At 40.0% G+C, this 22,313-nt stretch overlaps 2 protein-coding genes across 3 annotated transcripts in view; one reads left to right on the top strand and one right to left on the bottom strand.

Annotated features, from left to right (window-relative positions):
- LOC147302385 (uncharacterized) overlaps window positions 1–2,533 on the bottom strand; it is a 29,147-nt gene extending 26,614 nt beyond the window's left edge. Inside the window, exons 1-4 of the mRNA XM_086283662.1 lie at window positions 2,010–2,533; window positions 1,196–1,316; window positions 950–1,112; window positions 638–830 (exon numbers count right to left, since the gene is read on the bottom strand). Of these exons, the coding sequence (XP_086139788.1) occupies window positions 638–830; window positions 950–1,112; window positions 1,196–1,316; window positions 2,010–2,048 (516 nt within the window). The 5' untranslated portion in view covers window positions 2,049–2,533. The remainder of the gene's footprint in view (window positions 1–637; window positions 831–949; window positions 1,113–1,195; window positions 1,317–2,009) is intronic.
- The window catches only part of LOC147302384 (E3 ubiquitin-protein ligase Midline-1-like), a 128,952-nt gene that overhangs the window by 88,320 nt on the left and 18,319 nt on the right, over window positions 1–22,313 (top strand). For both annotated transcript variants that reach the window (XM_086283664.1, XM_086283663.1), the window contains exons 3-4: window positions 15,566–15,661; window positions 22,092–22,199. In XM_086283664.1, the coding sequence (XP_086139790.1) occupies window positions 15,566–15,661; window positions 22,092–22,199 (204 nt within the window). The remainder of the gene's footprint in view (window positions 1–15,565; window positions 15,662–22,091; window positions 22,200–22,313) is intronic.

Here is a 22,313-nt window from a genome sequence, read left to right as displayed (position 1 = left end):
TGTGTAGAATCACATTAAACATCAATCACTGTTAAAATTTAGAAACCGAAAGCCATTTTTTATTTCTGCATACCTGCTGATATTTTTTTAGTGCTTTTAGAGGGCTTTGACGTGGCAGCCATCACAATTGCCTGTTTTCCATTAGTACCTACCCCTGTTTTTCCAGTAGGTTATAGTACCATGTAGTTTTTCAGTAACTACTGCACCAAGGTTCCAAGTGATCCAAAGTGATCAGAAAATTTGACATAGACTGAATGCCACCAGGTGGCTGGTCAATGGTGTCACTCGATAAGTTATGAGTGCGCCTCCTTCGTGAAAATCCAAGCCATCATTTTTGAAACTCTGAAATGTTTGAAATAGCGACCAAAATTAACAGCGTGATCCCTGAATTGAACACTAAAGTATAGACTGAGCAGCAGGCATTTTGTCACCTTGACGTCCATGCTTGCTGTGGCATTTATATCACTGGATGCTCGGCTGCATTGCTATAGTTACCCCAGGCACAGTAGGTGATACTCAATTTCAGTGAAAAACTAGATGCCCTAAGTCACGTTAAGCCAATTTGAGTAGGTACAAATGTAAAAATGGCTTAGGGTATGCAATTTATCAGTTCCAAAAAGTACAATTGTAGAAATACCTTGCATCTCCAGAGCCAATCCGAGTCACCATAATTATAGTCTATTTCTTCGCCTGGACTTATGTCTCTGCTTGCAAATAAGCATAGATGGGGCTTTCCATTGATATTTAATATTTTCATCTTAGCACTTGGACTGATGTGGTTGTCGTTGACAAGTCTGCCTAATGACCCATCTTCTTGAGATGCATCCACACTGTGGGGTTAGGCAAAAAAGTATTAGCTTAACTAGTTAGTTAGGAAGCTTTTTTTTTTCATAAATCAAAAGCAATGTGTCATTTAATCTTAATCAAACTACACTGATATAATACGCACCACCAGAGTTTTCCATCAAACTTGAATTCAAACATGAACACCTTCAGGCTGTCATGATAAACTCTGTGTCTCCGCTCACATTCTTCTTTTGTTATGAGTTTACCTCTGTATTCCAAAAGGAAGTCTCCTTTTTGGAATGGAACAGTCGTGAAAATGCCCCGACCTGAATTGCAGAGGCATACCAAGTGAGTGACAAAAGACAAAGTGACAAACTCCAAATCTAATCCAAACTAAAGACCAACTTACCTTTGAAGGCATTTATGTAGTGGATATCAAGTCCCAGTTTGTCCCTTCCAGCAGAAACATGACAGACTGCATCCTCCCGTGGAGGAATGCGTCTCCTTCGCATGTTCTCCTGTACGATTGGCTGTATTACCAAAGCATATAAAGTATTACGATTATCGTCATCATTGTCATCATCATCAGTAGTAGCAGAACTAGCAGTAGTGTAGTTTACAGCATAAACACAGCTGACTTATTCATAGTGCTAATTTATGCCTTCTTTTAAAATGTTAAAGGCCTAGTACTCAAAATGGCGACATGTGACATTTCTGTAATGGCGACTGCAGAGAGTGATACAAGTACTGAGAAAGCTTAGGCATCAAAACTGTAAGAAGTTTTTTCTTCAGGCATATAAATAAATACACGACTAAATACACTTATACCCTTGCTTTTATTTTAGGGCTGTCAGCAGAATGACAGACATTGGACAAACTGCCCGAAATTAGCTAACAGCGACATCAGGGATTTTGACTCAGACTGCGCTGGTTTAATTGTTAATCGCGTTAGTCGCGATGTCGGCATTAACACGTTTAAGCCACAATAATGCTTTAACACCGAGTAAATCCTAACACGGGTTAGCCCGCTTTATCGCGTTGACGCGGTTAGTCGTCAGCCCTATTTTATTTACTCAATGACAAACGCTGGGGCCGTTTTACTTCTTCAAAGACTCACTAACAGTCCATAAAGCATAAATTAAACCAGTTTAATATAGGCCTGTGCACCTATAATTTCATATAGTATTAAAGTCATGGTGCATTTTACATTAAAAAAGGCTTACCTTTGTGTTTTTAATCCGTCTTCGTATTGCCGTCGACATACACTTGTTAAAGGGCACGCGCGCGAAAGTTGTGGCGCCGTTTCCTGTAGGTACCGCCTATATATATAGCCTACCAATCACAATGACTTCCGGCCGTGTGTATTGAAAATGTGTATTAAATTGCAGTACCTACACACATCCACTCTAACTCGAAACGTCGCTGTGCAATACACTGGAATACACAAAAATCAGGTGAGGGGTATAGGTGGACTTTTAAGAAAATCAGAAAATCTTTTAATTATAGTTTAATAAATGAATTTACACTACAGTTTAAGCAAATACAGGTCAAAAGATAAATAATGACCTCATAAGAAGTAGAAAAAATTATTATTTAGACACTTAAAAATGCATTTACAAGTCATGTTTTAGGGGGACACATGAATACACAGCAAAAAGTCGAAATGTCCCCGGAGCCCAGGTACAGCGCAGGTCAAATGTCAATCCATACCACATAGACGCACTCACACACACACACACACACACACACACACACACACACACACACACACACACAGAGAGAGATAGTGTTTATTCAGCCTTGCTAAGCACCCCTAAATATAATGTCAAGAGTGAGCGTGGTTCTCCTTTTACAAGGGCTTTGAAATATGTGTTGGTAGTTGGTAATATGTCCTTGGAGAAAGGGCATGCAGTGATATAATCAGAGAAATTGAACCTAACTAAAATCAGTGATTATGATTACATATGTGTGCACCCAATAAAAATGCCTACAAACATTCCCTCCTGCCTTTCTGTTTATCATTGTTTTGTTTTAGAACCAGCTTTGCCTCCAGTGATGGGCTTGATGTTCTTTGTCATTAGATTTAATGTGGGTGCCTCTACCGCCTCATGTTGCCTGTTTCAGCAAATTTAGGCAGAGAAGAAAAATTAGCAGGAAGGCTACAGGTTAGTGCATCATCTAATTATCATGATTTTCTTTCTCCCCGCTCTCCCGCCATTCAACCAGAGAGAAATAGCACAGGTCAGCACACCCTGCAGTTATTATACAAACTAATTATCGCCTATACCACAAAACAAAAACACAACCCCCCCCCAAAACAAAACAACTGGATGGCACTCGTGTCTCCTACTTGCGCAGAGGTTTTTAAATACTGCCTGTGTAAGCCAAGAAAGTGTGCAAGACAAATTGTTTAGACCAAGCAAACCATGTCATACTTTGAATCCGCGTGAGCAATACTACTGCAGCTCATGTGCATTCCCAAGTTTCAAGCGTTTCTTAACAGTTATGTGAGAGGATACACGTCTAAAACCAAATGAGGGATTTCTGTCACATGTTCCAACTTTGTTATTCAGTCATTTCCCCCCCAAACGTCTTGACATTTACTTCTGACAGGGCTCGTTGGTTAAATGAAGTTCTTGTTGAAATATATAGTCCTCCTGCTGTTTGACATCACTCAGAGTACCTTGTGAGGACACTGACAACAGATGGGAAAACAAAGCATATGTGACTGCTTCATTAACTTGTGAGCGCGCTCGCTCGATTTTTCTCGCACACTTACACAAAAGGAAACATACACACGAAGGCACTAACGTTTACACACACACGGACACACACAGTTTATACACACAGGCATTTCAACGGGCTCTCCATAATCTACTGAAATATTTAAAAGAAAGGAAAACTTCATAAGAATATTAAAATGCAAATTTAAAACAGAACACTTTAAAAGCCAAAGACGGGGAAAAAAGTAAAAGACAAAGAAAATAACATAATAAAATATGAACCAGTTGAATGAATGAGCAGGTAAGATTAAATCTGAATTTATTAAATAAGTACAAGGTCCATATTAAGTAAAAGCAGTAGAAAAAAGTCATTAGCTTGGCTTTAAACATAGCTCGAGTTGGGGCAGCTCTAGGCCCCAAATGCAGCTGAATCACAACTGTGCACTGGTTTAAAGTCAGTTTGTTGGATTTGGTTTGAACCAGTCCTTGCAGGTCTGAGAGATGTGTCTGCTTTTAGTTTTTTTATTCTGCAATCCAGGTCCTGAAGTTCAGTGCTGTATTACACAAGAAGCCAGAACAAATTGGTTTAATGTGTTCTCTCTTCTTGGTGTGTAGGCAGTATTCTAGTGGCAGCTTTTTAAATGAATTGGGAGGCCAGTAGGAAGGACATTTCTATCCAAGCAAAAACAAAACAAAACATTTTTGCTATCTATAAGTCATAATTTCAGGTAATTTGGTGGTATCTTACATTTTCAACATTGTAAATCACATTTCAGAGAAGATGACATGAAATTTTGAGTTACATAAGTTACATAAGTTAACCATGTGCTTTGCAACATAACTTTGAAAGTTTATTTTAAAAATCACCAAAGTGCTTGCTCATAGGGGGTCATATGACTGTTGGGCTTTTCTCTGTATGTATTATTGTAGGGTCTGCCTTACAATATAAAGCGCCTTGAGGTGACTGTTTTTATGATTTGGAGCTGTAGAAATAAAATTGATTTGAATTGATTATTTTACCATGTTTTGTGTTAGCTGTCATATAGCTAACATTTGCTCTGTGTTAGCAAGCTACTATTATTAGCTAAACATAATGTTATAAGCCACCACTGAGCTGATGCCATGTACTTTTGGCTACATCTACTCACTCTTTTATATTTAATGGGGTGTGCCAGTATAATGCAGCTTCATGATATTAGCTTTTTTGTGTTTTGTTTTGTTTTGGTAGCAAGTTGAAATGAACTGTCTTTGCACTTTGTCTCAATGAAATGGTGAAGGGTATGCAATTAAAAAAATGAAAGAACTAATTTCAGTCATCTCTTTTGAGCTGTTGTGAAGAAATTGCATTTTTGCGTGCCTAGATGGTGAGAACATCAAATTTGCAATCACTTTACAAACTGATAAATTGACTGTTTGTTACTGAGGTGAAAATTCCAGGGTTTTTTCTTCAAAAAAGTAGAAAAGAACATTAACACAACAGCATTTCTGATCATTCATAAACACGACTTTAAGTCCAGGATAAAAAAAAAAAGCCCATTGAGCTGAATATTATACATTATCCTTCAAGTTAAAGACGGATTATTGCTAATCACATTAAAAGCCACACTTTATTTTTCAGACCACTGGCTTGTTTTGCTGTCTTCAGTAAGAGTGAGGCTTAAAATATATCTCTGCCTCAGGATAAGTTCTGATTCAAGGCACCACACATGTCACGTCACTTAACTTTAATTCATTTCTGTAAGCTATTACTTTTTCTCTAATCTGTGCATGGCAGCATTTTGTGAAACAATGCATTAAAATCAGACAGCATATAGTCATAAATAAATAAAAGCAATGCTGAGCTATGATTATGCAACACAAGTACATTTAGACACAGACTGTCCTCAGATTTTATGAGCATTGTACAGTATACAGTGAATGTGTTGTGCTTTAAAAAGGCAGGTTGCGTGGTAAACAGAAACAGGGTAGGAAGTAAATTGAGGTCTAACAGAATTACCAAGTAAAGTGCAATGCAATATTAATGGTGAAAAACGCATTAGATATTTAATTTATAAAGACAGAAAACTTTGGGGAGACTTCTTAGACGAGGAGGTCCAGCACGTAGCCTCACTTTGTCAGGTAGTTCCAATAGCTTAAAGCCAAAATGCTCAATCTGTTACAGGTCACCCAATTTTCTTTAGATATGATTTTTCACTTTTTTTTCTTTCATTATAAAGTCTGACAACTTGGAACTGTTTTGGTCATATTTTCTGGAACATTTCATTCATATCACTTTTTGCCCTGATCTGCTGGAGTTTGAGATATCCCCACTCCACAGGGGGTGCGGGGGAGAATATCAGATGATTGGAATAGTTTCCTTTTTTTCCAGTGGCAGTGGTGGTGGTGTGTGTCTGATAAGAGCCATGGAGGTTATTGTGGGAACACCCATCCTTTTTCGGAGATAAAATTACCCCCGTCACAGAGGAGGCAGCTGGGAATAGCTTTTAAAGTCCTTGGCTCTGGGTCTGAGGAGAAAGAACCTTGAGGATAAAAGATGGCAGCTGCTCTTTGTGTGTGTAATTTCAAATCACAGGTTGGTTCTGTTTTGTTGTAATCCACTTTGGTTAATCAGCTGCCCTTTAGTGTTAAAAAATACGTGGGGCTGTCAAGTACAAACACATTAAAACATGAGCAGACACAAAAGCTTCTGAACCATAACCTTGGTGATAAGCATGACATTTAGCTCCATGTCTTCCAGCCACCTCATTCATCTTTTATATCATTAAAAAAATACTTATTCCCTTACATGCTTTGACAGTCCATCCTATCGTCCTGACCTTTTTTCTTCCTTTTTTTAAATGCAACCTTGACTTTGGCAAACAATCTTTAAAGTGGATCATAAAACAGCAATAAAAAGCTAAATTAAAAATACATATGCTGACAGCCAAAAGCATACAGTGTGTCAGTACAATTTGACATCACACCCTCCACTGGTGCTGCCGCTGGGTGTGATCAAAAGCTCAACAAGCTTGAAACTTTCAAACAGAGAGAGTGAACACTGCTTCTTCCCTCTGACCACACAGCAGTGATGCCAGAGTGTAGAGGACACTCTGCATCACTTTACTGATGCAGCAAGATGAAAAGTAAACCCATTGGCAATGTTTTTTAGGGGGCAACTGGCTATTCTTTAATATGCCAGTCATATTTATCACCTACAATATTATGGTATAGAGTCACTTAAATCTTCAACAGCTGATCTTCTTGGACTTCTTGAGGAAGGATCATGTTTGCAAGTAAGCAAGAGTCAGTTAGTTGGTAAATCATCTTTCTCAGCTACACCCCCCCCCCCCCCCAAACCCCCCCCCCCCCCCCCCCCCAAAAAACACAAAAAAAACACAAAAAAACATCAACAACATCCTGACAAAAAGTGTAAGGAGCATTACCAAAAAAGAATTTCAACAATGTCCTACTTTCTAAACATTCATTCAGTCACATACACACAGCACAGTCACAACATAGTTTGACAAACATAAAATAGTGTTTCTGTCCTAACAAGGTGATTCTGAAAAAACTATTACCTGCAAACATGGCATATCTGTGTGCAGTGTGTCCTTAAAAAAACAAGGACATTGAACATGTAGAGGGTAAAGAAAGAATCTGTTCCAGATGAACAGTATTTTAATGTCATGTTCTTAAGAAATCAACTAAAAATCCAACAAAGACCTGACTTGGGACCTGAGAGATGCATCTGGCCCTTCAGTTTATGTTCTATTGTTCGTCAAAAATTGTCTAGGTGGAAAAGTGTCTACGAAGAAGGGAAACAAAGAGAAAAGGCTGTAGATATACCAAATTTTGTAAGGAAGTAGACTAAAAATGAAGTGATTAATCCAAATTTGTTTCTTGACTCAAGTCAGGTCAGGTACGACAGTGTCTACAGCCATCTGTAAAGCATGGTTGAGGCTCTGTCATGGTTTGGGGATACATTTCAGCCAGTGATGTTGCGGACTATGTGGATCCAAATTCATGGAAATATGAAACAGAAACGTACCATCAGATTTTGATCCATCATCCAGTACCATCTGGAAGAATCTGATTGGCAACGGCTTCATTTTCCAGCATGACAATGATCCCAAACACTCCACCAATGCAGTAAAAGTGTACCTGGATAGAAAAGCCACTCTTTCAGTCTTGATCTCCCCAGAGCCTGGACCTCGACATTTTGGATATTTGCTGCTCTGGTTCTGGTCATATCAAAGTCTGGTATGTTTGAGGTGAAAGCACGATGTTAGCATTTGTATTGTTGCCCTTGTAAAGTTGAAATAGTGACATTATTATTATACTTTGCTTATTTGTGGTTAGCATAAATAGACTGCTGTGTTTGTGCATTGGGCTCTTTGTCTTCGGAACTGGTTACTAGCATTTCCTGTTGTTTAGTGCTTTTGAGTCATTTTGCCCTCGAAAGATCTGCCTGCTGCTGTTAGATGGAGTATTGATGTAGCTACTTAGAAGATAAAAAGATCCTAAACTAGAGTCTGCATTTCAAACCAAGGATGTTATAAGATGCTTGGTATCCCATGCGCTCATATACAGATATGAGATTCTCTCTTTAACTGTAATAAATAAAAGCCACTCTGTGAAAATTTACAGTGCATTGTGTAGCACTCGCAGACAACTTTTACTTCCTGTACTCAATGTTCTCCTCGCTCTGGGCTTTTTTGTTTCTCTCTCTCTCTCTCTCTCTCACACACACTTTTTCAATTTCTTCTACAACAATGCTCCTTTCATGCTGTGTTTTCTTTTTGCTCTGCTGTGCTTTGCTTCATAATCAGTGCCCTTTTCCTGTAGCAGTCATCTGTGCTTCTCTCAGATTGATAAAAAAAGACAAACAATTTGTTCCCAATTTATAACTTAGCTCACTAGTGGAAACCAACCAATACACAACGCCTACTTCATTGATGATATGAGATAAATACATTATAGATGTGTGTAGGGACAGGTAGACAGACTATAAAGCAGAGCAGTAAACAAGCATGGGCTCTTTTAAAGTTCCCGTTTCCTCTTCCTGCTTCCTCTTTAATGTCTGTCTTGCTGTTTAACTGTCTGCCTTTGTTCTTCCTCATCTTTTCCTCACAGTCTCTCTCCTCATCTGCATGACTGAGGTTTCTCTGATCTCTCTAACTCATGAACCAGGAAGAGAATGGAGATGAATCCTCAGAGCACAATCCTGCTCAATGTCACAGTAAATCTTAGAAAAGACGTAGGTCCTCTGAAATTTTGACTTCATTTGCTTACCATTTCCTATCTGTGAGTGAGCGAGCATGTGTGATCCGCTCGCATACATTCTTAGCTTATCAGCACTGCTCCAGGTTGATTTGTTTCATTCACAGCATGCATCTACAGCCATTTTTGAACACATGAACAGTGCATACACTGATAACAAGTGTGATGCTTGTTATATAGAGACATGTAACCTTTTTTGAAGCCATCACAAAGATGTTAGGTGATGAAAGAGATGAAAAATTTGCTTCGGTTTCAAAGAGTGGATTCTTTTAGGGCGATTTAAGAAGAACCTAAGAGAAGTTCTGAGCATGCTGCAGCAGAACACCTTCTTACTAATTAAAAACAGATGCCATTGAGTGAATAAGCTTTTCTTTGAAATATAAAAACCTCACAAAAACTGTTTTGAACTCTCATGGCTGTTAGGCTGAAGCACTTGAAACTTCTTGGCTACATTTAGGCACTAAAAGTTTTTTCGTTACTCTTAGGTACTGAAAAGTACTTAGTTCAGTTTATCCATTTAAAACTACTTGGTTAGATTTGGGCATAAGAAAGTTACAGTTAGGTTTAGATACTGAAAACGCCTTGATAGGTTTAGGTACTGAATGTTTCTTGGTTGGGTTTGGGTACTGAAATTTACTTAGTTGGGTTTAGGGACTGACAACTACTTGGTTAGATTCAGGTACTGAAAAGTACTTGTTTAGTTTTAGGCACTGGAAATTTCTTGCTTAGGTGTGGGTACTAAAGAAAAGACCATAGTTTGGCAAAAAAAAAAATTCTTTTTCACAACATTTGAAAAATAATGACTTAAACCCAGCTTACTAACACCGTGAGCCTGTGCATCCGGGCACAGGGGCCAAATATACCTTCATTCCAAAAGCCCCAATCCGGTGATTTTGCCAAAACAGCTTTAATTGAGGCCCTGGGAATGAGAACAGGCTTGAATTATGCGTCTTCTGATGGAACTGCTCTTCATTCACTTCGCCTACTTACTCAGTTTGAGCCAAGTCTCAAGTCTCTACACAAAAGCCTGAATCAAACCGCCTCTACAGAACAGGTTAAGACTGCTCCTCTATCGCTGACCTCTGGATGTTTACATAAATCCTAGGTGGGTTGTGGGAGTAAACTAACAAGCTTTCTGAAAGTGTGGAAACCAAGTGGACTGAGAAGTCCATACCTTGATATTTTTAGGCTGCATGGTGATGCACAATCCATTTCTTGATATTTTCTATGAAAGAAACATGGGAGATGTCACAAAGTACTGGAAATCAACTACACTTTTACTGGGTAATCTGTTTTCACTCTGTTGGGCATGGCTCATTGGTGTTGCAGTGGAGTAGTATCAGTGTCTGATCCACAGTCAGTGTGTTCTCTGCAGCAGATGGCAATGAACAACCAGCTAAAAGAAATCATTATTGGTGTACAACAAGTATTTGTAGCATTTTGTAGCATTTTTACAATTTTACCTCCCATTAAACAGCCATATCAAACAAGGAAGTGAGAAAAAACACTTTGACATGACATTTTTTATATGCAACACATTTTTTGGTACTGCCTCACTCGGTTAGCTCAGTTTTTACCGGCAACTTGTGTTTCAGTGGGACGAAAAACAAAAATTACTCTTTTGTCTGATGGCTTTGAAAAGAACTGTATCTTTCTTAGTGCGTCCTTTCTGCAAATAAATTAACCCGGTCAGCTGTTTCAAATATTCAGTTTTTTTTTTGGTTTTTTTTGCCTGTCCCATTTGGTTCTTTAGCCATCAGAATTGTTGTCTGAAGACCAACAAGGATACCCAATGGATTTATTTTGCCAAATGGATCATCGTGGCATTGCCGTATTGGTCCATTTGATCGACCTTTGTTTTTATTATTTATTATATTTTATTTTCAGATGTTACAGATGGGACAGACATGAGTGAGGGATAGGAAAGGGAGAGAGAAAGAGGAAGGAAAAGAAAAACGGAAGGGGAGAGGGACAGTGAGAAAGGGGGGGAGAAAAAAAAATCTCCTGGATCACCTGTTGAGAGAGAAAGAAGAGAAAACAAGCAAAAAAAAAACAAAGCAACATACTAAACACAACACCATCGCATTAATCTAGCTAAGTGTAAACAGCAGTAAATACTAAATATTCAATGTTGTTGTGCAGCACGCAGGACAGACAGCGCACAATGTGCTTTGAAGTACAGTGGGGCAAAAAAGTATTTAGTCAGCCACCGATTGTGCAAGTTCCCCCACCTAAAATGATGACAGAGGTCAGTAATTTGCACCAGAGGTACACTTCAACTGTGAGAGACAGAATGTGAAAAAAAAAATCCATGAATCCACATGGTAGGATTTGTAAAGAATTTATTCGTAAATCAGGGTGGAAAATAAGTATTTGGTCAATAACAAAAATACAACTCAATACTTTGTAACATAGCCTTTGTTGGCAATAACAGAGGTCAAACGTTTACTATAGGTCTTTACCAGGTTTGCACACACAGTAGCTGGTATTTTGGCCCATTCCTCCATGCAGATCTTCTCGAGAGCAGTGATGTTTTGGGGCTGTCGCCGAGCAACACGGACTTTCAACTCCCGCCACAGATTTTCTATGGGGTTGAGGTCTGGAGACTGGCTAGGCCACTCCAGGACTTTCAAATGCTTCTTACGGAGCCACTCCTTTGTTGCCCGGGCGGTGTGTTTTGGATCATTGTCATGTTGGAAGACCCAGCCTCGTGTCATCTTCAAAGTTCTCACTGATGGAAGGAGGTTTTGGCTCAAAATCTCACGATACATGGCCCCATTCATTCTGTCCTTAACACGGATCAGTCGTCCTGTCCCCTTGGCAGAAAAACAGCCCCATAGCATGATGTTTCCACCCCCATGCTTCACAGTAGGTATGGTGTTCTTGGGATGCAACTCAGTATTCTTCGTCCTCCAAACACGACGAGTTGAGTTTATACCAAAAAGTTCTACTTTGGTTTCATCTGACCACATGACATTCTCCCAATCCTCTGCTGTATCATCCATGTGCTCTCTGGCAAACTTCAGACGGGCCTGGACATGCACTGGCTTCAGCAGCGGAACACGTCTGGCACTGCGGGATTTGATTCCCTGCCGTTGTAGTGTGTTACTGATGGTGACCTTTGTTACTTTGGTCCCAGCTCTCTGCAGGTCATTCACCAGGTCCCCCCGTGTGGTTCTGGGATCTTTGCTCACCGTTCTCATGATCATTTTGACCCCACGGGATGAGATCTTGCGTGGAGCCCCAGATCGAGGGAGATTATCAGTGGTCTTGTATGTCTTCCATTTTCTGATGATCGCTCCCACAGTTGATTTTTTCACACCAAGCTGCTTGCCTATTGTAGATTCACTCTTCCCAGTCTGGTGCAGGTCTACAATACTTTTCCTGGTGTCCTTCGAAAGCTCTTTGGTCTTGGCCATGGCGGAGTTTGGAGTCTGACTGTTTGAGGCTGTGGACAGGTGTCTTTTATACAGATGATGAGTTCAAACAGGTGCCATTCATACAGGTAACGAGTGAGGGACAGAAAAGCTTCTTACAGAAGACGTTACAGGTCTGTGAGAGCCAGAGATTTTCCTTGTTTGAGGTGACCAAATACTTATTTTCCACCCTAATTTACGAATAAATTCTTTACAAATCCTACCATGTGAATTCATGGATTTTTTTTTTCACATTCTGTCTCTCACAGTTGAAGTGTACCTCTGGTGCAAATTACTGACCTCTGTCATCATTTTAAGTGGGGGAACTTACACAATCGGTGGCTGACTAAATACTTTTTTGCCCTACTGTAGCAGCCAAGAAAGGTGTAATTTAATTCTACGAGCAGTGAACACGCATGTGCATACCTGTGTGGATCAGCGCGCTTGTTTTCAAATGGTTTCCACATGTAATGGTCTGCAAGAGGATGTAGCGAGCCATAGCCCCGTCCCCCAGGGCATGAAGCAGGCATGGAGGAGATCCAGGCCCCAGACATCCAGAGGCCTCAGAGTGCGAGAGCCCAAGGAGGACCACCGGAGGGGCATCCGTGCCACCCTCATGGGAAGGGCTGAGGATCCCCAGACGAGACGTCACCCAGTAGCCACTGAGTAGAAGCTAGAGGGGGCTGCACCGGCGTGCCCACCGGCTCTGCCAGCAGCCAGCTGTGCCAGAGTGAACCGAGCCGCAGGCCCAGAGGCCGGAGACCCGAGGGCCCCCCGCACCCCGGAGGAGGCCTGACCGAGCAACAGGCGCCAAGCCCCGCCAAGTAGCCACCGGGAGTGAGCTGGTACATACCTGAGCGCCCAGCCCCGGACACCAAGAACCACCAATGCGCCGACCCCTGAGGGCATCAGTCACCGGCAGGGAGTGTGGTGAGGGGAGATAGGCCTTGGAGGGCCTGGGAGTTCCCAGAGAGGTGGAGTCTAAGACCCGACCTGACATATAGACACAGACAAACAGGCACATGACACAAACATGCATTCCCACCCTCATGCAAACATATACAAACACTCAGCACTCACCCAACGTAAGGACAAATATTCAGTTTTACTATTAAGTTTTACCTCCAAACTTCAAAATACTGGCACATTTTTAAATAAAGAAATGCTATAATGCAACATAAATCTGTGATAAAATAAAAACAAGTAAAATATCATGATAATAATAAAACTATAGTCACACACTCTGAATTAATAACTAAGTTTTAAATTTTTGTGTCAGTCTTTGTCTTTGTGTCAGGACAAAAACCACTTAGTAAAGGAGGACGGAGAAGGAAAAAGGTAGTCTAAGATCACTGTAGCATTCAAGCAATAAAATTTTTTTAGTACATGTAAGTGTTCCACATTTTTATAAACTGTATATTTCACATCTGCAGTGTCAAATGTGAAAGTATCCATCATTTTTTATTTAATCATTTTGCATCCATGTTAAGATAATCTAAATCCTGCGGCTCGCTATGTATATTAAAACTCAACAAATCAAAAAGGCTTAGCCAAGGTGATTCAGAGCAGATTAATTTCACACAGAGACTTTTCTGTTTTTTTGGAGGGATGCAGGGTAAAAATCTTGCTTGGACCGGCAGCAGAAAAAGAGGACAGGCAGACAAAGAGAAAGAGAGATGGTAGGATAAACCGGCAGGATGACTGACAGGTGACCTGACAGGGCTAGCAATCCCCAGAGATAAACGCCACTTGGCAAAATGGATGCTGTCGATGTGGAGTCCAAATAAAACAGCAAACAAACACTCAAAGGTTATGTTAACATGAACAGGAACGTAGCCATAAACAGAGGCACGGAAAACTTAACATAATTTTCGTTGCTCCTTTTCCCTTTTGTGCGTGTTTGTGTACTTCATGAACTTTACCTTTCCTACATTACACTGGGGTGTGGAAACACATTTCAACTGCATCTGAGGGAGCTGCTGACTTATTGTTGTTTCTCTTGTCCTCATCTCCATCCTTTCAGAGCTCATTTTTTTAGAGGGATAATGATGACAGCGCCATATTTTTGTTCAAAGAGTCCTTTATGCCTTGTTTGGTTTTTGTGTGTCATCGCCGTATTAAGGCCATCCATTTAAGCCGAGTACAGTAGTGTACACATGCTTGCACACGCAAATCTCTATCACTATTTACCGTGGTTGTTTATACAATATTCCCTCTTGGTAGTGCCTTTTTAATCCTTATTGTAGCATCAGAACTGCCTTTGTTTACACTGCAGCTATAAAAAAAATGGGGGGGGGGGTTAAAGGTCGAGCAAATACAAATGTTGTTTCACAGCAGCTTCACTTGTGAAGGCGAGTAAGTAGCAGCTGTAAAGAAAGCAAAAGATTCACTTCTTGTGCGTTAGGACAAGTGTGCTGCCTGTCACGGCCTTGCTGCTCCAGCGAACTTGCACACCTTTTTTGTTTTTGGAGACATGGAAATCTCAGAGTTCACCAAGGGGTGAAATTCATCTGGAAAACAGTTTTGAATGGGCAAGAGGAGATGTGGCATCAGAGCAGCTTAAGCACGCTTGGTTTGGCAATAATATGACGGTCTTAGAAGTAGAGACAGCTTGTGCCCAGGCAGATGAAAAGCAACAGAGAGAGGAGGAAAAAAAGGGGGGGAAGGGGAATGGATGGGGGGGGGGAGCAGGGAGGAGCATTAAGGGACAGCACTGACGTGCTGTCACCTGTTTGCCGGTTCGTTAGCCGGGAGCGCTGCTGCATGCTCTCATAGGGAAAGCTTTTGATGCCTAATTTGCCGCTTGGCCGGGTTTGCGCATGGCTCGGTGCTCAGTGGAGTGGCTGTCCCGGTCACATCCTCTCGTAGAGTAGGCTTCTCTGTCAGAGGCTCGGACTCGGACGGGGCAGTATGAGGAGGCAGTACAGAGACGAGGGGTATCACCCGCGCTCAGAGGTACATGGTCACCAAACGCACCTGTTTAAAAAGACAGTTGATAACGCCGGAGCTCCTGGGGACGCTTGCGCAGAAGGAGAGATGATAGAAAATCGTTGCTTCTCTTTGCTGTTATTTTGTGGACTTGAACTGAGGAATCAAACTGTTTTTTTTTTTTAATTTCTTGTGTTTTCCAGACGCAGCTCTTTTCCACTTGCTTTAGAACTTTTTCTGTTGTTGCCGTTGTTCTGATATTCTTACATCCCCTCTGGCTTCCATGAGAAAACTAAAAGGGAAAGCGGTTCTTTTTGCATTTTTATCTTCCTTGTATTGACAGCTCTTTCTCCACTTTGATTTCTTTACATTCACGTCAGAGACTGTTTTTTTTTTTTTTTTACTTGTCTCTCAGTTTCTCCGTTGTCTCTTTTGTGTTATTGTTTTCTGCAGCAAGCTCTGGATTCCAACCTGAGTAATCTGATCAAGAGGAACAACGAGCTGGAGTCTCTTATGGGAAAACTGATTCAAACTTGTCAGCATGTAGAGGTGAGTCCCACGTTGCCCTTTATGGTTAGCTGTATGTTGGAATTTATTAAATGAATGGATAATATAATATTTTACTACTTAAGACTTAACTGTAGCATCTCCTGTGTAACCTGTACAGTATAGTTACTCAACATTGTTTATTAACCCTTAGCTTAGCATGTAGCAAGAGTTGACAACAAAACATACAGTAAATGACTGAATATGACTATCATGTTGTAAACCTAATATAATATTTATTTTTTTGTTTTAGTTTTTTTATATTTGTCATTTTTCCTTGATTACTCACTCAAACTGTTGTGCTGTTTTATTTGTGTTTTGTATTTTGTAATGCCACTGCAAAAACCTTTTTTTCTTTATGTATTCATGAGACTGTTAATGGATATCATTTTAAAAAGTGAAGATGTAAACATAGCAGACTTTGGCAAAAAAAATTTATTTACATTGATTTGTTTTTTAAACCTGCTTTTATTCATTCACATTTACTGGTCTAATATATGTTTTTATCTGCCCAGAAACAAGGGAAAACATGACAAGTGACAGTGTAGATTTATTTACATTAAAAACAAATACGAGTAAAGCAAAGTTTACTCAAGAAAATCAGATTTTTCATTATTCGTCAGGTTATTTTGGAGGCGTCATCGTAGACTCAGGGAGTGTGGCCAGCATATTAGTTTTTTTTTTTTTTTACAACATTCAAAGTTTCAGTGATTAATACATTATGAATATTACGCTCCTAAAGTATATATTTTTAATGAAACTGCTTCTAAAATGTATCTAGCATCTACATTAACTGCAGAGCTCTGTTTAATTTCACATAAATATTCTTAATAATAACAGAGAACGTTCGAAAATCTGATCTTACATAGGATGCAGACAAAAATAAACGTACACAAACAAACATAGCGTCTTTAGCATCTTTTAAGGGTTACATATAAATATATAAAAATACAAATATATGTAACATCTGCAACATCTTTCAGCCTCCATGCACTAAAAAAACTGTTTTCGAAATTGAAATGTTGAAATTTCCCAAAAGCTTTGAGTGCAGAAACAGGCAAGTGCAAATCATCAGGTTTCAGTCTAACACGTTTATTTTTGGGATAACAACCAATTGTGCGAATGTCTGCATGCATTTAACTCGAGTGAAGGCAATTCTATGCTAAGCCTGCCTGTTCATGTTCCACTAGCCCACTAAGAGGCTTTAAATAAAGTGATGCCACAGGCAGTGGTTGAAAGGCAGTGACATCTTAGTTTAGAAATAACGGAGAACAGCCTGCATGCGTGGCAAGGTCTTTGCATGCTGCAAGGAAAGAGGATTATGATTTATTAACATTTAAGCGCTGTATACATTTTTTTTTCGAGCATGTTTTCATGTTTCCCATCACACAGATATGCTTCCTCTGAGCTTTAAGCTCAGGGGGAAACTGTGACGAGGCAAGAATTTCAAACAGGAGAAAGAAAAACTTTGATCCTTTTCTGATGAATAAATGATGAACATGAAAAGGGCAAACAAACCCACTTGACCTATTTCTCCCCAGTGCATTATGACACATGCAGTGGAGTTTCGCAACATAATCTATATAACCTCTGAGGTGTACACTGAGAGCACGTCAGGTCAAGCTGCACAGGGTCGAACTGGACTAGAAAAAGTTCCACGCAAAAAACCAATAACGATCATGGGCTAAAAAGTACATCAAATACAAATACAACTTACGTGAACTCAGGAAACTGAGCTGTCTGATATGCTTGGCATGAATATGTCAGGGCTTAAAAATAAATAAATAAATAGATAAAAAAAGAGATGGTTACTCAGCTTTGGTTGGCGTGCTGTTGATGGAGCTTTCTGAATTTTTCACATCACATTAAGCCTCTCCCAAAGCCTCACTAAAGATGGCTGCTGAGAATCTCTCAGACACTTAATGTTGGCGAAAGATCAAGCAAATGGCAACCTTCCTTAACGAGTCATGTTTGAAAAAATAAAATAAAAAAATAAAAACAAAGAAGAAAAAATGACTGCACACCCGGTTCCTCTGAGTCACCATCTGCTGTGGTTCAGCTGTGGCCACAGTTTCATTTAACGCTCCCACACCAAATTACGCACGCATTCTTTTTCGGCTGGCATCGTGACACATTTTTTTCTTTTTCAAAGAATCTAGTGCCAAACAACATTTGGACCCTTCTATGCTGGTTTTTTTTCTTTTGCAAAAATGGGGCCCAGTTATAATTTCGTGAAGGTACAATGAGTTTCAATGCAATAAATACTCAAAGAGGGATCGTTTTAGGCAGTTAATTGGTTTGTTTATTTAAATGAAAGGAAGGAAATTATCCCATTAAAAAAAGAAAAAGAACACAAGAAAATGAAAAAAGGATTAGCGCTTTTGCAGTTTTGTTTTAAAGCCAGAGAGAGAAGGAAAGCGTTACCTCTGATGCGTGTCAGGGAATATAGGCCCTTCAAGACCAACTTCACCCCCCCCCAGAAAGTTTGTTTGATGCACATTTTACAAAGTTTGGATATCCTCCAGGCTTGAATCATTTGTGTGCATGCATGTGTGTTTCTGTGGTTAAATGAATCACTTAATGTCCCTCTCAGGCTATAATCTGTCATACTGATCATATGCTCCAGAGGGTTCTGCCCACAGTCATTAGATGCTTCACATCTTTACACAGCACATCATGTACTTTGGTCACAAATTGTGTGTGGGTGTCTGTGTGGCTGTGTACATGACAGTGTGTCTGCGCCACTCCCTTGTTACTGCTGTTTATATTATGACATCCATTTACTAACAGGTTAACTATGTTCAAGGGTACAGAAAGTATTCTTTTCCTTACTTGAAAATAAGCTTTCTTTGTCGAACTATGAAAGTGGATTTGAAGCAGGAAACTAGCTGATAAGATATTGTAATTATGCACTGCTTCCTGAGGGATTGGTAACCACTGCTAGAAATGCACTAGAATTGGTAGAGTTGGTTATGGTGCCAGACATCACAGGAAGTCATTAACAGTCGATGTTAAAAAGTAAGACAGTCGACAGCTGTGTTAACCAGTGTGGTTGTGTGGTACACCAACACAGGCCACATACAATCAATCGTTTTTTTAAGATGAGAGCAATCCCTTAAGCTTGCAACGTAAAAGCTAAAAGGTAAAAGCATCAAGTGCTGATGCAAGCACTGCTAACGTTAGCTTACACATAACTCAATAACTAATTTATTGTAAGAAAGTGACACAAAAACAAAGTGGTAGTTGAAGAATGTGAGGAACAATTGACAATACAGATGCTGTGAAACCTCGTCCTTTAGACCATGCTCAACTTTGATTATTTTTTGATGTGGGATTTATGGTTACACGTTGGTGGCTATCTTGGGTAGTGCAGATAGAGCGATTGTGAGTAATCATCTTATACACTAAGGCCAAAAGTCCATGTGGACTACCAGTGCAGAACCATGCTTGTCAGTTATGGGTTACCTTACCTTTAGACTAGCCTTTCAGTCTGATTATTCTGAATGAGCCATAGATAGTTCATAAATACATGTATTTGCACTTATAGAAGTGTAATTACTGGTTTAGTCAATGGTACTGTCTACATAGTGCAGGGGTGGGGGAACTCCAGGCTTCAAGGGCCGGTGTCCTGCAGGTTTTAGATCTCACCCTGGGTCAACACACCTCAATCAAACGATTAGTTCATTACCAGGCCTCTGGAGAGTTCAAGACATGTTGAGGAGGTAATTTAGCAATTTAACTCAGCTGTGTTGGATCAAGGACACATCTAAAACCTGCAGGACACCGGCCCTTGAGGCCTGGATTTCCCCCACCCCTGACATAGAGCATATAGGTGACAGCAAAGGTGACACCCACCTGCTATTGGTTAATACATTGGAACATTAGATGTGCTATCCTCACATGGGCATGTTCAGACAGCACATAGACTAAGTTGAACAGAGAGGGCACAGAGGGCATACTGGCTAGCATCCAGGATGTGTCAGACCTTTGCATTCTCAAATGTCTGTTGTGTAAATCCCGAAAAAGTTCAGGGCTAAAGTGCATCTGTGAAAAGAGCTTAAGATTACTTTTGTGTCTGTGCCATCTTATTGAGAGAAAAGCATAGAGGGGTATATCACCTTAAATCCACAGTGACACCTTCAGATGTCACCTTCTACAGTCACGTAATGTCCGAGAAAGCAAGTTAGAGCTTTCTGGTAAACTAAAGAGACAAAGTAATGCCAGAAAATTCTGAGGCTTTTGTTCCAACTTCATTTTAGGCTGTTTCAATCAGTTTTTGGAAGCCATTCCTAAAACATCAAAACATTAATCAGTGCCAGAAGTTAAATAAATGCGGCTAGAGATGAAAAGAGCTGCCTTCCAAGGAACAGATTAGCCTCAGCATGTGCTCTTTTGGTTTATATTAAGAAAGGCTTCAACCCAAAATACCTTATATCTGCATAAGTATACTAAGTGGTGTACAAAATGCCACTCAGAGATAACATATACAGTAAACTGTTAAAAATGTCAGGCTTCACCAGAGCTGTCACAGTGATGTTGATGAAACCAATTAACAGTGTTGAAAAGACAGTTGCAGAGGCATTGCTATAGAGCAGAGCTTAGGCATTCAGCTCGGCATGTCTAACATAAGCACTGAGATGTAATCCAGGTGGAAAATTGTTTCTGTTGGCAAAATGATCCCAGAAAATCACATAAATGCTGTTTAGGAAGGGACGCTGAGGATATTGTGGAAGTCTACTCCAACCTCGTTTGGCTCTGTGGAGGAAAAGCAAATGAGCCCCTATGATGTCATTATTAAAACACCTGTCAGCATTGATGTGTGCTTGTAAGAGTGTATGTTTGCATGAATAACTGTGCAGTCTTTCTTCAGCTCAGTAACGCTCACAGCAGACTTCCCTTTCATTGCTCCCAGTGCTATCGCTCTGCTGCAGCAAGAAAACACTTTACAAGGTGCTGAAAGGGCCGCTAGGAAATGACCACAATGAGAAATTACACATTATGTTTGGACCTGCACTCTCATAATTGGACTTGAACAACTTTTATAGCCTGCTCAGACTATACAGGTTCCAACTGCAAAGTGAATCAATTGCCTCACAGAATGGACCCTCATGGCAGAACCACCTTGAAAGCGGTCAGCTGCACTTTTTCAGACACCTTCCAGCTAGACTAAATCATTTTTATTAAAGTTAACTGCCATCAGTGGGATTTGAGGCACACAGATGTTTCAGTCCATAGACTGAAATTAGGCTGATTATGCTCCTTTTATAATACTGCTGCTCACTTAGGATATTACTAGGCTCTACACTGGAATTCAATATTGTGAATTCCATAATATATACCTACAATGATTGTAGGTATATATGTCTGTAAAAGAATAATTTGACTGTTTAGATGTAATCACCTTTATATTCCATTCCCCTTAAATGCTACACGACAGCATCTGTAAAAATAAAGTTACTGCATATTTTTGTTTGTCATGAATAATAAGTATTCTTGACTAGTTAGCTTCTTTAGCAAGCTAACTAACCTAGGTTAGCTACAATAGATAGAACGCCTGTTTAGTAAAATTAGTGGAAGAGCATGGCATATTATTTGTCAGATAATTACATTAAAAATGATTCAAAAGGCACCAACATCTCAAACACAGTTTGAAGATTTAGATCTTTGATTTGAATTAGCTGAACCGATGATTAGCAAAGAGTTAGCCATCCAGTTTGTAGCTAGCCAACCTGCCTCTAAAAGCTGCCTCACTTCTAATAATGGATAACTAGTTATGAGTTAGGAAGTAGAGTTTTTATGAAGGGGAAAATAAGACCAAAAATACTTTAGTTTATCAGCCTGTGAACATGTTTATCTCTGCTGTGAATTGGGCATTTTGCTATAGATATCTACATGTCCGTGACAGTTCACAAATGCCCTTTGTTGAATTTGAAAAGCAACTTCTATTATTGAAGTTGCTCAGTGAGTCAGATTTTCCACAAGATCTATTTGTACATCGCTTCACCTTTTTATGTACTTGTTTAATATATAAAACAGCAAAAACATAAACCTACTGTACATTTCTTTCACATTCAGAATTCTCACACTCATATAAAAAGGCAAATATATATACACTGTACCGTGTATAAGAGCTCATTTCATTACCCTTGCACAGCATATTGCTGAGAGTCATGTGTGCTTTCTAACAGACATAGTGCTTCCCGCTTACTTTCCTTATCACTCAGCCCTCTAGCCAGCAGGAGGCAAAATAGCTGAATATCTTCGTCAAGTGTTTGCTTCCAGACAGGAGGGCTGGCTGATGGATGAAAATAACACCCTGTCCCTCAGTGGACATGATGTGGAATCACTAAACATACATCCCTCTATATACCCCATCCACACCTTTCATCAGTCGCTTTGTTTGTCTAATACTCGCCATGAATTGGTTTCTCAGGTGAACGCGTCCCGCCAGGAGGGCAAGCTCTTGGAGGAGTGTGACGTCCTGATTGACATTATTCAGCAGAGGAGGCAGATCATCGGGAACAAGATCAAAGAGGGGAAGGTGAGGTGAACGCTATGGGCCGAAATCTGTGCCATCAGAAACTGAATTTGAATAAGTTAAATCTGAATTTGAATTGCTCGGATTGAATCTGAATTGTAACTTGAATAAATGCTT

The sequence above is a fragment of the Aulonocara sp. 'chitande type north' Nkhata Bay genome, linkage group LG23 (genome assembly GCF_057382095.1).
Source record: "Aulonocara sp. 'chitande type north' Nkhata Bay isolate Kocher_YH1m ecotype deep benthic linkage group LG23, A_spYH_male_GT1.1, whole genome shotgun sequence".
Classification (NCBI taxonomy): domain Eukaryota; kingdom Metazoa; phylum Chordata; class Actinopteri; order Cichliformes; family Cichlidae; genus Aulonocara; species Aulonocara sp. 'chitande type north' Nkhata Bay.
The sequence above is the reverse complement of the archived record's forward strand: the minus strand, read 5'-3'. Positions and strand labels throughout refer to the sequence as shown.